Consider the following 14038-nt stretch of genomic DNA (forward strand, 5'->3'; position numbering starts at 1 on the left):
TCTTTAGTGCCATTGGGCTGCCGCCGCGGGACCGCGCCACCTTTTGCCTGTCCCGCCCCGCCCGCTGGCTGGCCCAGCCCCTGCTCCGCGATCCGCACCCCGCCGCGCGCGTCCGGGGGCTGGTGGCGCCCGGGCCGCTGACGTCATACCAAGTTTGCTACCCTCCGCGCCCCACGTGTGGCGGTGGCGGCGGCGGCCCGAGAAGCGGCGGGGAGTGCCAGAAGCACTGTGGCCGCGGCCGCTGACAGGTCCCGCGCCTCCCGGCTCTGCCGCGCGGCTCACAGGTGGAGTCTGAGAGCACCTTGGACAGGTCGGGCGCGCACGAAGAGGAGCGGCCGGCTAGGCGCGGGCCTTGGGTCTCCCGCTTGGGCAGAGGGGCTCAGGGAACTTCGCACCCGGGCTAAGAGGACCCGAGCCCGGGACGAGAGGGCGCGCCCAGGCCGGCCAGGGGACTAGAGGAAGCGGGGCTGGAGCACAGTCGCTCGCCGCTGCCTGGAGCGCACGGAGCTCCGCGGCCCCGGAGCTCTGCATTCCCTCACCAGGACCGAGCGAGGGATGCACGACCATTGAGCGGAGATCCGCGCCTATAGGCCGCTCGGGCCAGGCTGAGACACACGCCTTCGCCAGCTCCTCCAAGATCCTATCCCGGCGGCGCTCAGGGAACTGGGGCGTCTAGCGCTGCCCCAAGGCTCTCGAGACTTGGGCTCGTCTAAGACGATGGTTTCCTAAGCACGGCCACGCGTCCCCTCCCGCCCTCTCGACTGGAGGCAGGGATCCCGCGCGGGGCTCCCGGGTCTCTGTCCCCAGGAGGAGCCCCAGCCGCCGCCTCCCGGACAGTTCGCATGACCTCAGGGGCGCACGGGCGATGTGGCCTCCGTCCAGCGCGCAGGCCGACCTGGGGCATGTCATGGCACCTGGCGGAGTCGAGGCCTAGCATGGCCCGCTCGCGGCCCGACGTCGCCTCCGGCTAGGATGGCCCCTCCGGGCCCGGCCGGCGCCCACCCCACCTCGGCCGAGCCGCTGTCCCGCAGCATCTTCCGGAAGTTTTTGCTGATGCTCTGCTCCTTGCTCACGTCCCTTTATGTCTTCTACTGCCTGGTCGAGCGCTGCCAGACCCTGTCGGGCCCCGTGGTGGGGCTGTCGAGTGGCGACGAGGAGGCAGGGGCCCCGGGTCGCTGGGTCCTGGCTGGCAGCCGGGGCGAGTCGGCGGTGTGGCCCGCCGCGGCGCGGAGAAAGCGCCTCCTGCAGCTGCAGCAGTGGCGAAGGCGCCGGCCGCCCGCGCTGCGCAACGACCGCGAGGAGGCGGGCTGGGAAGAGGATCCCCCCAGCCTGGCAGGGGGTCCGGGCGGCTCCGGGGCTGGGAGCAGCGTGGCCGAGGCCCCGCCGGGGACCCTAGCCCTGCTTCTGGACGAAGGCAGCAAGCAGCTGCCGCAGGCCATCATCATCGGCGTGAAGAAGGGTGGCACGCGGGCGCTGCTGGAGTTCCTGCGCGTGCACCCCGACGTGCGCGCCGTGGGCGCCGAGCCCCACTTCTTTGACCGCAGCTACGACAAGGGCCTCGCCTGGTACCGGTGAGCAGGCGCAGGCCTAGGCGGGGGAGGCAAAGCGTGCGGTGGGGGACTCTTGGGAGGGCCGTGTTGACCCTCACTTCACCTTCCTTCCCATCTCATGCAGAAGGCAAAGGTAATAGGTGGTTGTTCTAAAGTCGAGGCGTCTTGTAACCCACTACGGCTTCTCCTGCCTGGGAGGTGAATGCTGGGGCGGAGGGAAGTTTTGGCCTTAAGGGTTTATTTCTTTAGTTCTTGGGGTTCCCTTTCCCCAAAATAATCAGTCTTTTTCTCCTGTTTCTGTGAAAGTATCCAAGTCGTTAGCTAAAGAAAAAAAAAATCCCTCCTAAGTTAGAAATCTGTTCATCAATTTCGTGCGTGTGTGTACATACACACGCGTGTACATGGCTGATCCCCTTCCCAAGGAAACCCCATTTTCATTTCTTCTTTATCTTTTGGGCAATTGCCTGTGGTTAACAGTCTTTGCCATCAGGTATTTATTTCCCTTGACCCTTTGCCAGATAGTTGTCCTAGATGGCGAGTAATATAGAGACTTAGGAAAATTGTCAGGCCAGAGTCTAGGTAGCTGGGAAATATATGAGACAGCCAGCAAGTGCTAGCAACCAGTCACCCTGTTGTAGAGAACTGTTCCGTGCTAATAACTTTTGTTTGGGGAGAGGGATGAGTTTTGAAAAGTGCTTTTAATATTTATAGGGAAAGCTAACTTTTGTCTTTGGACTGGCAGAAATTTTTCTAAAGATCTTCAAACAATTTCCTTTTACAAATGAATTAGCGAACTTACAAAAAAAAAAAAAAAAAAGAAAAGAAGAAACAAAAATAGGGACACTGGCTAGATTGTGAAAAACTCTGTTAATCCAGTTAGGAAACAAGTATGATTTTGATCTTAATCGTAAATTTGTCTTCTCAAATTCAGACCACCTTTAATAATAGAATCAGCCAAACTCTAATAAATCCTAGTGTCATCTGAATTTTGTTTTACGTAAAACAATGGCTTTTTTTTTCTTTCCTGTAAGTACAAGGAAAAATCATGTTGCTAGAATTTTCCATTTTATAAAATTTATCTTGTTCATTAAATATGTATTCTCCTGGTTATTTTAACTGAAACAATATTCCAAAAGTTATCATACAATTTAGATATATTTTAAAAGTCCACTAAGTTTAACTATTCATCTCCAAAACAGAAATGGACATGATTTGACAAAGTTTATTTACTTGAGGGGTCAAGCACACCCTTAGAACAGATTTCAGAAGCAGAATTTACAGTAACCCAACCCATGAGAAAACACTTCTAAAAAGTAACGTTCCATTTATTGGAAAGAAAAATAAACAGACTCCCCTTAATATAGAATATATATCATTTAAAATCACCAGCCACTTAAAAAATCCTCTTGTGTTTCTGTCATTTATGTTGTATCCTCTGGGAAGTTCTTATAAAAATGACCTGTTGAATTTGGAAACAACAGGTCCTTCTTTTTAGCACAAAGGCAGCTCTGTTTTTTCCATCAAGGACACAAGAAAGAAGTGATTAAAGACCTCTAAAACCCTTATCTATAGCAGTTTGCGTTGAATTCGGTCTCTTACAGTGCTGTAAGTGAACACATTTCAAGCTGACTGCTGAAACCATCTAAGACAACTGTTGGCTCCAAAATGCTATTAAATATGGTGACATATTTAGGACTAAACCCCTTTGTTTTCGTTTTGCCATATAAACTTTATTTACACAAAGTAGGATTGTTTCTTTTCATTCCAGAAATGAGTGAGTGATTTTGAGAGCACAGTATATCTACAGACCTGGATCTTATTTTCCATGAACCTTTCTGAGCTCATGTAAGAGAAGGAAGGGATCAAGGTAACTAGAAACACCAGTATTAACCAAAAAAAAAGAAGACGACAATGAGAAAAAGAGTCATAAACTTTTAGGCCCTTCTCTCCTTTGGAAACTGGAGGCATGCTGTAAAGTAAATCTCTCCTCGGATTGTTTACCCAGCAGAAGAGTTCTATAAAGCAGTTTATGGTGGTTACAAAAATAACTGCACAGTAGACTTCATGGTTTGGTGAATTTAATTTTCTAAGTGTTGGAGCGACATCTTTGTTTTACCATTTGCAATGTTTTTTTTTTTTTATTGGAGGCATAAATTTAACTCAATTATATAGAAAACTCTTATTAAAAAAAAAACTGTGGAGCCTTTATTATGTGATTATTTAATGAAACTTCGCCCACAGTTCTCTTTCATCTTGGCTTTGAACTTGGAGTTTGGTGTTTGGTAAGAAAGCTTGAAGTCTTAAGAAAAAAATTCAGCTCCACAGAATGTCACTTAACTAGTAAGTGCGTTTTAGCTGCTTATAGTTAGCCAACATTTTAGAACAGGGAATTCTGTTAGACCTTCCTGAATAAGTCCAAGATTTGCAATACAGCATTTCTGCCACACACATGTGACCACACACACACACACACACACACACACACACACACACAAAAGAACAGAAAGAAAATCTCACTGTTTGCACGCGGAAGTAAATTATGGTAGAGAAAAACCTACATATTATTTTTAGATGCTCATTGACATGAGAGAATCCTAAAATGTCTAGACTTGTTTTTCCCCCAGTGAAATCTCTCATTTTGCCTTAATAATAGTTCATTGTGGCAGTGCCCCCTACTGTCCAAACAAAGGAGCAGTCTGTGGTTGTTAGGAAGATGGAAGAATATCTTGGAGAATGAGTTTGGGAGGGAGAAATGCCTGTTGCTAGAATGTTTCAGTAAATATCTCTTACTAGGGAAAAAAATAAAATATTTTATAAATTGTATCTGAAGAATAGAGTCATAAACAGTTCTGCCACTTGAACAAATTTGTAGTGAAAGCAAAGACAATGAATCCATTATTTAAAATCACTGAAAAAGAAAATTATTTTTATTGATTTAAAATATCCTAATAATCGTCTCTAAAATAATTGAAACAATGGCAAATTTTAATTTTCCAGGAAGTTTGCTAATAATAATTTAGGACATTTCAGTGACGTTTTCTAGGTATGAAACACCACTCTGACAGAGTTTAAAAAATATTGCACATTACCTAATTTAGCAGACATGATATCAATACAGCACATGTCTGTGACTTGCATGTCATGGAAAAGCAGTCCTTTGCAATGAGTAGTCTCATTTTCATTTTATGTGTGGTGCGTTCATAAAAGAGAGTGGAAAATTGTTTCATTAACTTCAAAACTGTAAGATCTTTGCTGGAAGTAAAGACCCATTGCCTGTGCTGTGATTCAAGGGCAGGTGAACTTAGAATTTAATAAGAAGTGCCCCCCCACCACCACCTGTGTGTATCTGGACCAAGTAGAAGGTGTTTTCTTTTTCTTTTTTCTTTTTTGGTCCCAGTACAAAAGATACTTACTTATAAAGTATTTAAAGATACGTATATAAATGTATGTGTGTGTGTGATTAAATACTTGGTTTCTGTAATGCTTTAGTCTCTTCTTTTGGTACATGATAACAAGTATTCATTATCCAGTGTCTTAACTAGCATGTTTATTTCCTATGTTTTAATTATTTTTTCTTTAGTAAGTCTGGGCAGTTTCAGCAGAGAAAACCAATGCTAAATTTATTTTACTATGTAACACACAGGCAAAGTAAGGATTGCTCAGCTTGGAGTTTAGGAGGTAGTTCTCCCTGACTTCATCAAAATTTGAAAAGTTTTCTGACCTCTCATTATCACTGCCTGGTGTTTTCATCGACCGACTAGGGCGGACTGAAGAGCGGAACTTTTGGTTCCTCTCCTGAGAAATAGGCATTCTGTAGCAGCTGGGAGCAGCTGCACAGCACCTCTTTGTGAAGTTTCCCATCCTCTTGTGCCACGAGCCCCTTTGCAGAGTTTGAAATGAAACTTGAGCTAAGGGAGCAGCAGAGTTTGGCCACCCATGCAAGGTCATGTAGACCTGAATCCAGAGAGGCTCTTTATCTTTAGAGCAGAGCAAAGAACATTGGGATGGGTGGTGGGAGGAGAGCGGGGATAAGTTGCTCGAGACTCAGAATCTAGGGCAGTGTCTCCAGGGGAGAGGTATATGGTCTTCCATGTCCCCAGGAGCCCTCCGTGACTGAACACTCTCCATCTAGTGACAGACTGTGGCTGTCTTCCTGGAGAAGCCACGCAACTATTCATTCGTTTGTTTGCTGAGTGTTTAAACTCTAGACTTGATCCCCAGTAGACTGCATGAGCAATACAAGTCCATCAGCCTAGTTCTGGTGTGTGTGCGCGTGTGTGTGTGTGTGTGTGTACACGTACGCATGTGCCTGCAAGAACAAACACCCAGAAGGTGAGGAAAGTGATAGAATTTATAAGAGGAAAGTTATTTATTAAGTGGTTGGGAAATTTTTGAGCAATATCAGACACTCACAATACTGCATGGGCTTTGGGGCTCTCGAGATCATAAAAACCAGTTGTTGTCGACTCGATTCTTACTCGTGATGACCCAGTGTGTGTCAGAGTAGAACTGTGGTCCACCGGATTTTCAGTGTTTGATTTTTCTAAAGTAGATTGCCAGGCCTTTTTTTTCCGAGGTGCCTTTAGGTGGACTCGAACTTTCAGTTAGCAGCAAAATGCATTAACCCTTTGCATCACCCAGGGACTCATGTGGAGACCATAGTTCAGGCAGTATAAAAACAAAAAAACAAAAATACCCCTCACTTTTGGTAGAGGCTGGAATTGGGATGAATAGCTTATGTGAATGAATATTTCTTTATAATGATGAAATTTATAATGTGCTAATGTAGTTTATGTGAAATGCGTAGACATTTATGAGTGAAAATCTTCCCCAATATTGTAATCCCTCACCTTCCCCCCAACGAAGACACTCTGGCTAAAATATTTATCTCATATAAATAAGTCTTTAGAGTGGCCAGGAATTAACGAGTGCCAAATATGTATTTTGGAGGGTCATGGGAATGAAATAAATCTGTGCCATTAATGACAACAGAGGCTGACCGTACATAGATCAGATGTGAGCATCGTGAGGAAAAAAGTGTCTCGGAGCAAACAAGCCTACTTGATATAAACAACAAATGGCCTCCTATCTCTGAGGACATATTTGAACAATTGCAAATTGCGCTTACCGTCAGTCAGATTGTTGGGCCCAGTCGGGGGCTTTATATACTTAGCTTTTTTCCTTAGGGGAGATCTTCCTCCATCTAGCCATAGTAACTTGGCTGAGAAAGAACATTGTTTCTTGGTATATGTTTCCTGATGATATTAGGCTACAAGCTTTTAGAAAAATTTGTATCTGATGAAGTGATGAATTGCAATTGTTCAAATAAAATTTCTTATTAAATATATGCCTTTAATGTGTAACCAGATGAGACTGGACTTAAGTAATAGTTTAGCTCCCTAGTCCTTGCATTTATAAAAAAGTGTTGCAAATAAAAGCTTGTCAGCATTTTAAAATCTTGCAAATATGATACAGTTTAAAAATCTCTGCAGAGATTTTTGATGTAAGTAATAAAGTATGTGAAGCCAGAATTTAGACACTGAGAAATGTTTCATTCAGGAATTGAAGCATCTCCCCAGTTTCTTCTTCCAATGATGCACCCCTTTCGTTTTTGCATTTCTCATGTAGTCATGGCGACTCAAGCGTCTAAACATTTCCATGTATCCTACCATCTCTTGAGTACTATTTTCCAGAAGTTTAGATTTGGCCTGTTTCAGAACTTGTCTAACGACAACGTGAACTATTTATTAAGAATGAAGGTTAGAACTTGCCATTAAGAGAGGTATTCTTGGAAAGGTTAAAAAGCAAACCCCAGTTGCCTCACAGCTGAGCGAGAGCAGCCAGCTTTGAATATGGCTTGTAGCGCCACCTAGCGCGTGCAGGTGGAGGAGAGTCTGCAAAGAACACGAACGAACTTTGAAACCCTCATCATTCTTGTAGTGTATTTGCTGTTTCGATTAAAAAAAGAAACAACAACAAAATCTACGTTTAGGCAGCACTTAAACTTAGCATGGCTGAGCTGCGTTTTGCTTCTGAGCCCCTCTGATAGCTCGCTTCTATTAGTCAAGAAGTTTATTCTTTGGGGGGTAATAAAAGAGACATGCCTTCAAACATAAACCTGAGAAACGAGATATGAATGATGAGGAGACCGATATTAGAAATGTATATGACAGAAAGAAACGCCATATGCCACAGATTAGTTATGTTAGTGTGTTTTGTCTTTGTTTCTGAAAGCCAGCTTCGAATGAAAATACTTCCAGATGATTATATTTCAACATCAGTAACGCAATGTTACTCCTTTTCCTATGTTGCATGGGGTCTGGTGGCGGGTTCCATGAGTCTTAACAGGCAGCCTGCAGAAGCCTGTTTAACCCTTAATTCACCTGAGATTCACCACTGAAGATCCTGCCCACCGCTTGGGCGACATTTTCAGCTGGAAAGTGCTTTGATCCCATCTCTGGTGAGATGACTTGGCCGAGAGGATGGTGGTCAGGCTAAAAGTAAGACAGGAGTGAAGGGAAAAACTGTACCTTCAGCATGGAGACACCTGGCAGACACCACCGTAACCCAGTGAACAAGGTTACCAGCAGCTTGTTGCCATGTTGCTGTCATGTACCCCCGATGTAAAGCAGCGAAAAGGGTACTTCATCTAGTCAATTCCAACTCATAGTGACCCTATAGGACAGAGTAGAACTTCCCTATCAGGTTTCCAGGGCTGTAATCTTTATGCAAGCCGACTGCCGCGTCTTTCTCCCGTGGAGTGGGTGGGGGGTCAAATCACTGACCTTTCAGTTAGCAGTCGAGCGCTTAGCCACTGCGCCACCAGGGCTTCTTTCAAAAGTGTCAAGGTCTTGAAAAGCAAGGTAAGGCTAATCAACTGTCACAGATCTGAAGAGACAAAGGAGACTAAGTGCTCATCAGTAAATGCCAAAATGCTGCATGGTGTCCTTGATTGGATTCTGGAAAAGAAAAAGGGCATTAGTGGAAGAACTGGTGCGATTCAAATAGCATCTGTAGTTTAGTTGATAGTATTGTACCAAATGTAATGTCTTGGTTGTGGTCATTGTACTTGTGTAAGATGTTAGCCTTAGGGGAATCTGGGCAAAGGCACATATGGGAATTCTCTGTGCTGTCTTTGCAATTTTAATATCTAAAATTATTTTAAAACAAAAAGCAAAAAGCAACAACAGATAAAGAGCCCAAGAGCAGCCTAGTGGGCAGGTGTTCGTGGGGACAAGGCCTCTCCCTGACATGCTCGGTCCCAGCCTGCCTCCCTTCACTCTAGGGAGCGTCCTTCCTCTCCGTCGCAAGGCTTCTGGGATGGGTCTGCCAGCCTCCCTCTGCCACCACCACCTGTTGCCTCCAGACATGCTGCTCTGTCCCCAGCTTACTTTGTAATAAAATTGGCTCACGGCTCTCTCCTACTCTCCTGTCCCTGAACTAAGCAGAGAATTTTTTTTTTTTTTTATGTTTGGCAAAATGTAAAGTGAAGAAGGCTTTTTGTAAATGTTATGCCACTCTCGACTGAATCTTTCTTGTGACCAAAACCCATTGCCGTGGAGTCAGTTCCGACTAACAATAACCCCAGAGGACAGAGTAGAACTGTTCCATAGAGTTTCCAAGGAGCGGCTGGTGGATTCAAACTGCCAGCCTTTTGGTTAGCAGATGTTAGCACTTAACCACTGTGCCACCAGGGTTTCCTTTGTTGTGACAGCAGAAATTTAGAAGTAAATGGAGGGTTTTTGAGTACACAGAGAAATGCAGACTTGGGCCATATGGCTTGTTGTCACAAGCGTAGCAGGACCAGGCATCAGGGACTGGGGAGTTGGTTACAGGGCAAAGAGATGGTCCATGGCTGTGGACACTGCTTAGAGCTGAGATGGCAACATGGTCCAGATTTTCCGGGCCAGCTTATGTATTCCACCTGCGCACTTGGCCCGGCGCTTTAACCTTTTGGATTAGAGAGTATGACTTACAAAACCAGCCCTAATAGCAAAACAGATGTGGAACAACCCCTCTGTTAAAGGAAGAGGGAGGAGAGAGCAGGAGAGGACCCGGGCAGCCTGACTTCTGGTGGTTATTCCTGCCGGGACTGGTAAACCCGGCTGCCCCGTTATCAAAATCAAAGTTCCTGTTTAGATTGTATGCGGACATTTTCTGCTTCTGTTTTTAAACAAGCATTTCTATATCTTGGGTCTGATTTGAGTAATGAAATTCTCCCTTAAAACATTTCCTTTGATATTTTTAACAACTGTAAAAATAGTCTTGTCTACATTATAGTTTAACTAAGCAAAACAACACCAGCTGTATCTAGGGACTGACAAGAGTTAACAGTATTTCCTTGTAATTTTTTGTTCACTTGTCTTTATTGGATCAGTTTTATAAACCTGTTTCTTGCAAAGGACAAGCTACTAACGGTTACATAGATAAAAATAATTTCTGTGATTAAATACCTTTCCCTACTAGTTTGGCATTTTTTCAGTTTTAGTTGGTATACACATTTTTTTCATGCATTTTGAATCTTTTTTTTTTTAATAGCAAAATATTTGAAATTAGATTTGAGAAAAGCGTGTAATGTGCAGTTGGTGAAATATATAATTTTAAATGTAGGACTTAAATGTTGAATCCTCCCTATACGCTGGATGTAGTACTGGGTGACATCTTAAGTGCTTGAATCTTCATTATTATTATGTTAGTTAGCTGCCATCCAGTTGCCCCTGTCTCATGGTGACCCCATGCACAACAACAGGAGGGACCGTTGTGATCCACTGGGTTTTCATTGGCTGATTTTTGGAAGTAAATCACCAGGCCTTTCTTCCTAGTCCATCTTAGTCTAGAAGTTCCACTGAAACCTGTTCAGTATCACAGCAACACACAAGCCTCCACTGACAGACGAGTGGTGGCTGCACATGAGGTGCGTTGGCTGGAATAGAACCTGGGTCTCCAACATGGAAGGTGAGAATTCCGCCACTGATTATTATTATCTATTTTATAGATGAAGAAACAGAGGCTGAGAAAGGTGAAGTAATTTGCCCAACCCACATGTAGTTCCTGCCTCAATAGGCATCCACCAGTGGCTCAGTGATGGTAGGGACTGGATGGCTGTCCCATGTGCGAGAGTGGCCTAGGTGTGTTTGATCCTGTCTTGAACCTTTAGTTATAAATTGGGCAAAACCAAAAAACAATTAAACCCGTTTCTGTCGAGTCAATTACAACTCACGGCAACCCACGAAGGGTTTCCAAGGAGCAGCTGGTGGATTTGAACTGCTGACCTTTTGGTTAGTAGCCAGAGCTCTTAACCACTGCGCCACCAGGGCACCATAAATTGGGTAGCACATCAAAATAAGGTTGAAAAGTGAATTTTAAAAAGTATTCAAATGTCCATGATAACCTATTAGTCTGTTAACCTGTATGGAAGAACTAAATCACCTCTGGTTTTTATCAATTTGTCTTTTTTTAAGGAGTAATCTGATCACAGAACTCATACTGAGCATATCAGAAATTCTGGGCTGTTCAATTGATTTTTTTCTCCATCTATTAAACAAACAAACAAACAAACAAAAATCTAACTCTTGCGTTGACCAAATGAGCAAGTTTTTTCCTTCACAACTTCTGCCTGGGTCTGCCCTCACCTAGGGCAGAGCAGAGGGGCCAGAGAATTAAAGGCCACCTCCCCAGCTGGAGCAGCCCTCAGCAACAGCTGTGTGTCCTTGATGTATAAACGCGTCAGCTCCTTCTCCCCTCAGGTGCGATAACTAGGTGGGGAGTGTCCTACACAGAGCGCCTGGTAGGATGAAGCTCCAGGAGCCCACAGTGGCGACTGTATTGATAACACACCCTTCACTGGCTGCCTTCCCTTCTCCAGCTCATCCCCCTTCCTATTACCTGTATTACCTGGGGCCATCTTTGAAATAAGCTCGTTTCACTAAAAAAAAAAAAAAAAATCCTGCCATGTGAAGAAACGAAAATATTATCAGAAATGTAAGCAGAAGGCTGTTGGATTCAGGGCCAGGTGAGCTGTGCCCAGTCGCTGGTGTCATCAGCAACCCCTGTAAGGATGCCCTGATGTGGCACTCTCTGAATGTCACTGAGTCACTGCTGGACTCTGTCTTTCTTACTCTTTCCTGTATTTGCACACTTGGACTGACACTTTTTTATTTTTTAGATATGTTAATACTCCCTCTGAGGGCATAGCACTATTGTTCGGCTCAGTGTTATTGTATCTTCATTGTTCTTTATAACGGTCATCTAACTGATTTCCTGCCAACTGGTCGATGTTACCACCTAGCCCTTACTCAGTGTCTTGGCCAGGTCATTGCCATAGAAGACATGGCTGTTGATTTGAACTTCCTTTGTTTTAGTCACTTAGAGTCATAAACCAATAGGGTGTTGACATTAGAAGGCATCTTAGAGTTAAAGATTGTCTTTTGCATATGAAAAAACAGAAGCAAAATCATTAAGTGTCTTGCTCAAGGTCAATGAAAGACCAGAATTCAGGGCTTCCAGTTCCCAGGGTATTCTGGAGAATACACTCAGAAAACAATTGCATGCCCAAAATTATATAAATTCAGTTAGGAGGACTTGCAAGAATGACAAAAATATTCCAGAGAATGGAACCAGCTATAGCATTATCTTTTCCTCCTCCCCAAACTGGTGAATTAAAGAATTAAAGAGTAGTGGTTCTTATAATTCATCTTTAAATTTCTGCTTTTCATCTCAGATATTTCCCCGCCAATATTTTGATGCTTCCAGATTTTGGAATCTGGCTGGGAGGGTTGGCCTTTGGCTCCTCATAAGTAACTTGTGTTTTATGATCGTTGCCTGTTTGTAAAGGATTAGTGGGAGAAATATGAGTACAAACAGGAAAAAGTTTACTTTTTCTCTCTTGAGTGCTCAAAGGAGGAAGTAATCAATCAAATTATGGGAATAAAATTCCTTTTCCCTTTTCCAGAGTTCTTTCTTGGATTAGATTGTTCCTTTCACTAGGAAATATCAAAGTTGCCAAGTTGGCTTGAGTGACAAAGTCAAAAATGATGTATTTGTTCAGGTCATAAATCTTTGCAGATTCCCATTCAACTTGGGTATTTAAAAAGGGAAGTGGATTAGGCCGCAACTGAATTTACGTTCCCTGAGCAAACTGCTCTCCGCGTCACCTTTCTTAACAGCAGTCATATTTGTTCATGTTTTGATAAGTTCTGGCCGTAGGAAAGTGACGCATCCATACAGTGATTTCATTTCACAAACAAAGCTTTTAAGTAAACAGAAAGTTACATCTGTACTTTTTTTTTAAATAATTTCCTGGTGGGCTGTAATTATTCTTGTAGTTTCTTTCATCAAATGTTGTGGGTTGTTTTTTTTTTTTTTAAGAAGCAAAAGCCATTTGTTTTTCTTTCTAATGAGGCCTTACTCTTTCTTCTCGGTGGAGGAGGCCTTGGGATTACAACAGTATCTGTCATAAAAGCTTTCTCCAAAGCCGGAGCTTCTGAGAGAATGCCCTGCTGGGGTTTAATGCTGGAAAGGAAACAAATTGGGTCTGTTTTAGATTTGCGTGGAGGGGAGGTCTTGGGGACTACTGCTTGTGAGGAAAATTTTTGGGATTTTCAGGTGCGTTTGCCCTGTGGCCAGCGGTGGAAGTTAGAGAACTCACACTGGAGAAACTGTCTCTCAGCTCCGGCTGTTGTTGTTAGATGCCTTTCATTCAATTTGGACTCATAGCGACCCCGTGTGACAAAGTAGAACTGCCCCCACAGGGTTTTCTAGGCTGTAATCATTATGGAAGGATCCCTGGTTGGCGCAATGGTTATGTGCTCAACTTAACTGAAAGGTCGGTGATTTGAACCCACCAGTGGCTCTAAGGGAGAAAGATGTGGCAGTCTGCTTCCGTAAAGATTACAGCTTAGGAAACCCTAAGGGGCAGTTCTACTCTATCGTGTAGGGTTGCTATGAGTTGGAAACGACTCGATGGCACACAACAACAGCAATCTTTATGGGAACAGATTGGCAGGTCTTTCTCCCGCAGAGCTGCTGGGTGGGTTCTAACCCCCAACCTTTCAGTTAGCAGCTGGGCAATTTATTGTGGCTGTACCAGGGCTCCAGTGGGCTCTGTATTGCCATGTCTTCTGATTCATCAAAAGAGCTTTGGATATGGATTTTTTAAAAAACAAATTGAGAAATAATCCATATATTTAAAAAAACAGAAGTGAAACCAAGCAAAACAAAATTCTGCATGGGACAGATCAACCTCTTCTGAAGGTTAAGGGCTGCTGGTTCACAGCTGTGGCTTATGGTGAAGACCAGAGTAGGCCAGTACATACCTGGTGTGAGCCAAGAGTTTCGCAGACTGTGGATCACAAGCCATTAATGCATAGTGAGCTCAGGCATTTTTAAAAATGATCAATAGAGTAAACTAGGAGATACTAGAGTAGATCCCATGTAGTAAGAATAAGTATTTTCTTGACTTCCGTACTCACTGCGTAAGTGTGTGTGTG

General features: G+C 44.0%; 1 protein-coding gene across 1 annotated transcript in view; it reads left to right on the plus strand.

The window, feature by feature from the left end:
* Positions 1–972: 972 nt before the first annotated feature.
* The window catches only part of LOC101361006 (heparan sulfate glucosamine 3-O-sulfotransferase 3A1), a 122900-nt gene continuing 109834 nt past the window's right edge, over positions 973–14038 (plus strand). Inside the window, exon 1 of the mRNA XM_004375969.1 lies at positions 973–1571. Within this exon, the coding sequence (XP_004376026.1) occupies positions 973–1571 (599 nt within the window). The remainder of the gene's footprint in view (positions 1572–14038) is intronic.

The sequence above is a fragment of the Trichechus manatus genome, unplaced genomic scaffold, assembly GCF_000243295.1.
Source record: "Trichechus manatus latirostris isolate Lorelei unplaced genomic scaffold, TriManLat1.0 scaffold00040, whole genome shotgun sequence".
In the NCBI taxonomy this organism is placed as follows: Eukaryota; Metazoa; Chordata; class Mammalia; order Sirenia; family Trichechidae; genus Trichechus; species Trichechus manatus.